We start from the raw sequence: 9,230 nt of genomic DNA, 5'->3' as shown, positions 1-9,230 counted from the left end.
TTGATTCTATGTTTTCCTATTGAATTTCCAGAAAATCGTCAATGGATCAAAGTTTAGATAATCGACCATGGTAGAAGGATTATGCCTAAATGTAATACAACTAAATTACGAACACATAAGGATATAGAACTGGACACAAATTTCTCCTCTTGTATTAATTTATAAATAATTAGTTAATTAATTAATACTAATAAGAAAAAATATATCATTTTGGTCTCTGTATTTTTCCAAAATACACAATTGGCCCTTGTATTTTGTTAAAAGATAATTTGAACCCTGTAATTTATAAAATAGATTAAAATAGTATCATAAACATGATTTTGTTCAAAATATTTTCAATTATAAGATCATCATTGTGTTGTCGGCGATGTAATGAAAGAAGTGAAGAAGATGGTCAATGAGCTCAGAAAGAAATATTATATTTAAAAATAAATTGATCAAAATCGGGTCTAAAGTACTATTTTGATCTATTTTGTAAAACATAAAGTCTGAATTGTCATTTAACAAAACACAGTGGCCGATCGCGTATTCGGAAAAAATACAAGGACACCAAACTTGTATTTTTCTTTCTAATAATTATATATAGTGATGGAAAATATATTGAGATCTAGCATTTGGGAACTTGACTACCTCCCAATATCATGTCAATTAATTTTCTCATATGAGAAATAGCTAATATAAGCAAAACATGCAATAGTAGTGTAATTTATTATTTAAGTATTTAATCATGTATTTATTAGTGAACATTCTTGCCTCCACCACTTCCTCTAAATTGGTCCACCAAGACCACTAAAAAATTATATAAACTCAATATTAACGGCCACCCATTTACTTCCAGCATCAACCATCCTAGTCCTCTTGTTCTCATCCGTCAAACATTTTCTGTTTGTCCTCACATACACACCAAATTAAATCTTACAGCAATTAATCAAATATGTATAAATAATATTATTATGTTTAGAATTGCAAAAAAATAATAATTATACAAGTAAATAAAACAAATAAATACTAAAATCTTCTAGAGCCTTTTTTATATGCAACGACCATGATGATGAGGAGCGTGACACCACTCTATCATCATTAATCATTTTCCCCTAATATATATATATATATATTCTAAATTTTTAATAAACAAAAACATCCGAAACAACAATCAAGCAAAACGGCGCCGTACCAAGACCAAGTCCAGCCGAATAATATATTAATGGGATCTCTACTTATAAATACGGCTTCGGTTTTAGTTTCATCCATCATTTTTGTGAATCTCGTCAACGTTCTTTCAATTTAGCTGAAAACAAATCACCCAGAAACCACCGGAGACAACATCAATGGCGACCAAAGTATATATTGTGTATGTATTATTCTTCTCTTCAATTGTTATTTTTCTTTTTTGTGTAGTATGCAGTATGAGCTGTTTGGGAAATGAAATCATTTTTATTTGTTAATGGAAACGGCATCATAGGAAGGAGCAACATTTTGATTTGGATTTTCGATTGCTGGTGCATTTGGGTTCTGGGTTTAGTCTAATTGTGCTTATATTACTTTAAGATTAAATCTTTGTTTTGTTAAAGGTTACAGTGTTTTTTTTAGATGCTATTTGAAAATCCCAGTTGTGTACTGCCATGTGGTTGGATTTTACTATCTCGGGAGTTAGTGGCTAGAAGAATAGTGATTATTCGTGAATAAAACTTCCTCTTTAATGATGCCAAATCTGATTTCTTTTTTAATTTATTGCTAGAAGTTTATGTGGCCATTTTTGTTACTTAAAAAAATAATAAATATATATTTGTAGAAATATGTACTACTTTGCATGATCTTAGTTTTTGTTTTTTTGGGGAAAATTATGGTGAATGTATGTCTCGTAGGATCCTTTGATGTTGTTACATAATTAAGAAGACCTATGATTGCTTGGGAAAGTAAGATAGTTCATTTTTCTCCTCTTTGCGTAGGATTGAAATGCCCGATATTACTTCCATAGAGAAATAGTTTGTGGAAGTTCATAAATATTGTTGATTTTGTAGTAGCACATTCATTCCTTTAGAAACTATTGATAATACTCATGAAATCAGTAGGGTTTTTTTTTTTTTTTATGGAAATAGTCCATTCCAGCATGTTTCGTTCGGGAAAAGTTTCCTGCAGGGCCAAACCAAGATGGTTGTGTTTCATTGAACCCATACCCTTTTTTCACACATCTGTGAGATGTAGAAATACAATGATTTTCCTGATTAATCTTAAATCCTCTATTTTAGTATTTGAAGTTACACTAGTTTAGCCTTCCATTGCACCCACAACTTAGCCTTTGGGAGAGGAAGAAGACATATTTAGTTGACATATTATGTTATCTTTTCCTTTCTTTCTTCATGACATCTTCCCTATGTGTTAAATAAATTCAAGTGCATTCCAACTATGACACTAAATAAATTCAGGCTTGAGTAACCCTAGTATGTATATCTTCAAGAAGATCATAAGACAGTGTCATATTCTTGATATTTACATTAGTTTTTCAGGATGTGATGTAGTGTCTTCATCATTGAAACTTCATGACACTACTTTATAGTTTTCTCTGCATACTTCACCTTCAAATCAATTTATTAACTTTTCTCCATAAAATCAGCCTTTGCATACCAACCTAAAATATATACCTGCTAGAATGTATTTGTAGGCTAGCAATTTCTTTTAGTGTTTGGCATTACTAAGACTGTAAGTAGGACAGGACCTCATCAATCTTTAGAACTGTATTATCAAAAACATATGACACCTCACATCCTGATTCCTAGCAGACAAACTGATCTTTGTTTATCACCCTTCTGACTGTGGATGTGCCAACAGTGTTTGTGCTTGACCTGTCTTCTGTCCTAGTAATGACTTGTGGTCAAGTACAAGTTTAGATGTCTGGCATGTGGATTATTATGGCCGTGGTTTCAGGCTTTCCTGATTCATTTGCTGCATATTCTCTTCCTCGCACCATATCATTAAAAAGGTTGTTATTTTGGTTTCCCTTATGGCTTTATGGGACATGCTTAAAGACTTAGATATGGTGTGTGAAGTAAAGATAATAGACTGCTTGATTCTTGGCGTTGATGGTATTTTATAGGAGGTGACAAGTAAAACTTGGAAGGACATTGACTGCCTATGCAGCTTGCTTTTATATTTGATCTTGTAGGGTAAATGGAAAATTTGTTACAAACCATTTGTCAATATATTTTCTCAGAAAATAAGAACGATGATTAGAAACTTTGTACTGGTCTATTAATAAGAAATTTTTTCTAGCTGCGTGTCATGTAAAGTTGGCAACTTAGTTGACATCAAAATAGGGAAACTAGGTTTCTCAGGGTTTGTAAATGGTAACAAAGATCTTAGTTTATTTATTGATGAATATACCTAAGAATTTTTTCTTTTGCTCTCATGTTTTTCTGTCAAATTTGTGTTGTGTTGTTGTGTCAGTTACCATTGTGCGTTATTTAATATATTGACTCTCTTTTATGTGCCACGAAGGACATCATTTCATAATTTTACAGTTTGTTCTTGAGAAGTTGTGGTTTTCCCCATCATTGTTACAACCCTTTTCTTAATTATAACTTTCCTTTTACAGGTACTATTCCATGTATGGACATGTAGAGAAGCTAGCAGAAAAAATAAGGGAAGGGGCTGCATCTGTTGAAGGTGTAGAGGCAAAATTATGGCAGGTAGTAATGCACATTCCATAAAACTTTGTGGAATAATATGATATTTGTGTTTCATTTTATTGAATTCAAATAATAGCTTAGCTATTTTGTAACTCACCATGTAAATACCATATTATATTAAATGCAACTCCTTTGAGGATTAAGGTAATAAGCACGAAGATAATCTTCCATATGAAACCATGTAGCCATTACCAAGATATGATAAGCTATGGTCACAGTATTATGTTTGAATCTTGTGAGGTTTTGACGGCTAATTCAAAGGCTGTACTTTTTCTTAACACTGGTTAGCCAACACGTTAATAGTCCATAGGCTTATGGTATGTAGAACTTATTCTTTGTGATCAATTGTTGAGGTATCATATGTCTTCAGTGATTCTGTCTTATCATTCTCTGCACTCTAATTTATTTAGGTCTTTCCTAGCTGAAAAATGATTCTGGATACTTTTAGTCTCCTATGTTCATATTGTCAGTTTTATTGACTTTATTATTCACGATGCAGGTTGCAGAGACACTTTCAGATGATGTGCTCGGGAAAATGAGTGCTCCACCCAAGAGTGATGTACCAATCATCACCCCAAATGATCTTGCAGAGGCAGATGGGTTTGTTTTTGGTTTCCCAACAAGATTTGGCATGATGTCTGCTCAATTCAAAGCATTTCTTGATGCAACTGGTGGTCTTTGGAGAACACAACAGCTTGCTGGAAAACCTGCTGGAATCTTTTACAGCACCGGATCTCAAGGTGGTGGACAAGAGACCACTGCGTAAGCTACTTAGCTTGGACTTTACAAGCCATAATTTCTCAAAACATTGTTCTAGAAGGACTGATGAAATACAAATGCAATTTTTTATAGGTTGACTGCCATTACTCAGCTTGTTCACCATGGAATGATATTTGTACCAATTGGATACACATTTGGAGCTGGCATGTTTGAGATGGAACAAGTTAAAGGTGGAAGCCCTTATGGTGCAGGAACTTTTGCTGGGGATGGGTCAAGACAACCCTCTGATCTTGAGTTGGAACAAGCTTTACACCAAGGGAAGTACATTGCTACAATCACCAAGAGGCTCAAGGGATCTGCTTAATGTCAATTCACCATTGTCATACCTTTTAGGAAAAAAGAACCCTTATTCCATTTTTTTCTACCCCAAGAATTTCAATGCCCTATTTCTATTTGCTTGCAAGTAATAATTTTTCGCCTGTTTCATATTGTGCTTTGTGATTGTGTGTTACATGGTAAAGTTACTACTTTTAATGAAAAATGTTTGTTTGCTCTTCCACTCGTCATTGTTGATTGATGTATTCTTAAACTTTAACTTGTTACCTGAGTAACTTTATTTTGTGTTCCTGCACTGTAGAGAAATGGAATGGTTTGGATTTGGACAGTAAAGCTAGTGTGGCAGTGATAAGATCATAAATGAATTCCATTTCTTTTAGTTAGGATCAGTTAGTCCCAGTTGGGGTTGGAACATAGATGTGTTACTCAAACACATGAGTTCGGCTCAAGTAGCACACATGGACCCTTGTCAAGTGGGAGAGGGCATAAGCTACATATCGAGAAGCCTAGGGAAATAAGCTTACTCTGGCGGATCTTGCCTTTAATTTGTTTGTGAACGACAAAGAACAAAAACACATTAATTGGTGTCATTTTCATAAACTACATATTGAGAAGATCTCTGTACACTTCATATTTTTTAAAAATAAAAAATAAACACTCCAAATGCAAAACGAAAATGTTACCACTACCTGTTACATTTGTAAGAACTTGTTTTTTTTCTTTTTTTCTTTTTCCAACTTGGGCACTACTATTGGAGAACAGGTCTCCTTGTCAAGTGGGAGATTTTCTTTGCTTATGCTTACTTTTTACAGTTGGTAATAAACACGCTTGTATGGGTTTGAATAGGGTGATGCTGAGACTTTGTAGCAGTACTTTATAATGAATCTTAAAGTTTATTCAAAAACATTCTCAAGGTAGTTCCAACACATAATAAAACAAGAACCAGACCAACTCAACTCAACTCAACTAAGATGGCATATTTAAGGTATTGGGTTACTCAAGCACATTTTTCCACCAGTTACTTACTGTACCATATTTGTTTTTCAAAGTTAACCTAATTTGTGGAGAAAATTGGGTGTGATCACACCAGCAATAAAGCAAGGATCCATGGATCTGACCTTGCTTATTATATTGGGTCGTTTTCATATATTTATAAAAATGTATATAAATATTAATCAAAAAATGTAAATATTCTTCCTTGCCATATTGGTGTAAGCCGCTCTCCCTAAATGATCAATACACTGAGGCAGAAAATATTAGATCTTGTTAGTTCAAGATTGTTCAACCTTTAGTTTTACTTTTTACTTTACTGACAATAACAGTCTCGCCCTAGTGGCATTAAATGCCAACTGAATAGGAATTTGTAACCTTTCCAGGACAAAATGTAAAATAAAGTAAAATCAAACTAGCTTCTGTTACAATCAGGATGCTGCACTGTCACAGAAGAAGAAAATAGACCCCAGATCTTTTTTAATTTTTGTAAAAAAAAAAAATCAGTATGATATCATGTGAGGAAAACCAGTCCTGACTTATGACCAAAACAAATGCTTAAAAAAAATAAAAGAAAAATTAAACTAGCATTCTTTGGAATAAAATCTTTATAAAATCGTTATAAAATTTAGTTTGCTTAATTAGACCATATGTATAAATATATCATTGTTGTGTTAATAATTTATTATTATTATTATTTGGATACATAATCAAAGCTATACATAGATTAATATTAAGTGAAAAAGACTATAATAATAGGAAGATATAATATATTTTTCTTCCTTTGGACTTCGTAGAAAATAAAAAAAATTATTATTGAATCTTATACAACAATCTTCAACAAAATAATTGCAGCATTCTATCCAGCTTTCATTACTAAATTAAATACCTAAAAGAGTGAATCACTACAGCACTATAGTTTTATACTATATTGTATGTCATTTGTAGCATAAGCTGACATTGCAGGGCCTAATATTCATATAAATATATATTTAATCTGGAGAACATGCTGCATCAAGCTTCTAAATAAGTGGGAATCCAACACTATTTTTTTTAATTAAAATTAACAAAATTAAATGTAACTAGTACGTTATATTTATCAACTAATAATAACATAAATTTAAAAATTACGCAAAATTTTAACAGTTATATAGTCTTATTCATTGATTCTGGTCAATTTATAAAATTCTCTGGAATAAATCAATAAAGGCAAAATTCAGCATCTATACAATTTTTCTTATTTTTAAAATATAATCACATAAATAAGTAACGATTAAATCTCTTCTGTATAATATTATTAATTAGGATCAATTAAAAATATGTTGTGCATAGTCTTTTTGAATATTAATTAAAAATAATAATAATAAAAACGATATTTACGTACATAAATACTCAATTTTTTTAAGTAAAAATTATATAAGCTGCCTATTTTAAATAATCATCTCTCATTTGTAGTCATATTTTGAATTTGTTTCTTTTAATATCCAATATTTTAGTTATTATTGTTGTTGTACTATTTTTCATGCTCAAACACTCACAACGCAAAGTATTTTTCAAATTATACTATGGGAAATGTGATAAAAAAAATGAGTAATATTAAATTAAATGTATTTAGTGGCTAATTTTGATTGATTAATCTTAAAAATTGGTACTTTTCAAGTTTTCTTTTTCATTTTCCTTCTTTTAATAGTAACTTTTTATATTTAGTGTTTAATAAAAAAAAATGTAATAATGTTAGAAAACATTGTGTCTGTCACTATATCTCTACTCATTATGAACTAATTTCCCTTTCACAACAAAAATATTATAAACTAATTTATAAATTTAAAAAAAAAATTAAAAATAGAAAAACAAATAATATAAATTTAATGTAGAATAATAATAATAAAATTATAGAACTAAAAAAATAGATATTTTTAATTAAAAAACAAATTAATCTTTATATAATTTATTTGGAAAAGCTTTATATAATAAGTAGATTATCCATCTTATCATTTTTTTTTGGATAAACCAAAAGCCTTCCATATTTATTAACTAGAAAACATAACCACACGATTTGCGCAATATTTTATAATTACTAAAAAATGTATATTTTTAAATAATTTTTTTTTGGAGATTATGAGGTAGGGATTCTTTTTGTAAAATTAAGTTTAAATAGTTTATTATACATGTGCTTTTATTTATTATTATTATTATTATTCTTGTTCTTATTATAAGCTTTGGTTGGTTTTATATCTCTTCTATGTAAAAAGTGTGTAAATAACGAAAATTCTTGATTTTAACGGTTTTTTATTTTTTTCTGTTAACTTTAACGAAATACTCTTATATTTAACATAATATTCTTATATTTAACGCTAAATTGTAAACATGACTTAAACTTAAATAAAATTAAATAAATGAACAATTAAACAAATTTAAATAGGATTGTTTACCCAAAAAAGGATTCGCTTGATGACGTGTCAAGATTAGTATGCGTGAGACGCGTTGCAATTTAAGAGGTTATGTTCTGGTCAACCATCGACTGGAGGAGAATTCACACGGCAAATGGGATATTTCATAAGCGACCAGGTCTGGTCGCACTATGTTAGATATTTTCTAGAGATATTTGACCCTGTATTTATGTAAAAAGTATAATTTCCATTATTATTCAGATACACTTATATTAAATGTAATCAAGGCCCATCGCCCCATAAGGAGATCCGTGAGCCAATAAATAAGACTCAAATGGCTCGTGAGAGGGATCTTTGGATCTTGAATCTTTTTTGGATCTTTCTGATCTTTGGAGACTGAGAGAGAAAATCATTATTCTTACGCAATTCTTTGTAACTATTATTGAGCTTGTGAAACTCGGTAAACCCTTGTTTACTGATCGCAAGTTTTCATTACATCAATAAGAACACTAAGTGGACATAGGTCATTACCATCACTCGGGTTCAAACCACTATAAATCCTTGTGTCATTTATCTTCTTGACTTGAATTCATCTCATTTCTGTCGTTTTATTTGACTCTCTGTCGTTGATTAAATCAAGAGTCAACATTTTGATGCTTTCATTGAGAGCAAGACCTCCAAGAAGATCTAATGGCGAAAACAACTAGGAAAACTGGGCAAACCTCTTGGAATGTGCCAACTCAACCTCCTCCACAAGATGTAGCTGAGGATGACACAGGTGGAATTGGAAGAGGAGGAGATGGATGTTGAAACCTTAAGGACGACTTTAATTGTGATGCAAGAAGAATTAGCTAATTTGAGAGCTAATCAAGAAAATGTGGCTGAAACAATGGTGCTGCAGCAGAGGGAGATTGACCAGCAATCCCAAGAACTGAATGAACGACAGGCTGATATGGACCACTAGCAAAGGGGACTACAGCCCTAGAATTTGAAAGGTATACTCTCCAACAAGTGCCTCGTGATCAGAATTCAAATGTTGATACCTTGGCCAAGTTAGCAAGTGTGAAAGATGCTGACACCTTGAGCATAGTACCAGTTGAACATTTAT

The 9,230-nt window shown here is 31.4% G+C and overlaps 1 protein-coding gene across 1 annotated transcript; it reads left to right on the top strand.

The window, feature by feature from the left end:
• The first annotated feature begins 1,144 nt into the window (after nucleotides 1–1,144).
• Nucleotides 1,145–4,965, top strand: LOC133782550 (probable NAD(P)H dehydrogenase (quinone) FQR1-like 1). The gene is made up of 4 exons (XM_062221885.1): nucleotides 1,145–1,351; nucleotides 3,593–3,686; nucleotides 4,186–4,448; nucleotides 4,539–4,965. The coding sequence occupies exons 1-4, from the start codon at nucleotides 1,329–1,331 to the stop codon at nucleotides 4,768–4,770; spliced, it is 612 nt and encodes a 203-aa protein (XP_062077869.1). The 5' UTR covers nucleotides 1,145–1,328; the 3' UTR covers nucleotides 4,771–4,965.
• Nucleotides 4,966–9,230: the final 4,265 nt, after the last annotated feature.

Source organism: Humulus lupulus, chromosome 6, assembly GCF_963169125.1.
Source record: "Humulus lupulus chromosome 6, drHumLupu1.1, whole genome shotgun sequence".
In the NCBI taxonomy this organism is placed as follows: domain Eukaryota; kingdom Viridiplantae; phylum Streptophyta; class Magnoliopsida; order Rosales; family Cannabaceae; genus Humulus; species Humulus lupulus.
This window is presented reverse-complemented; position numbering and strand designations above follow the sequence as displayed.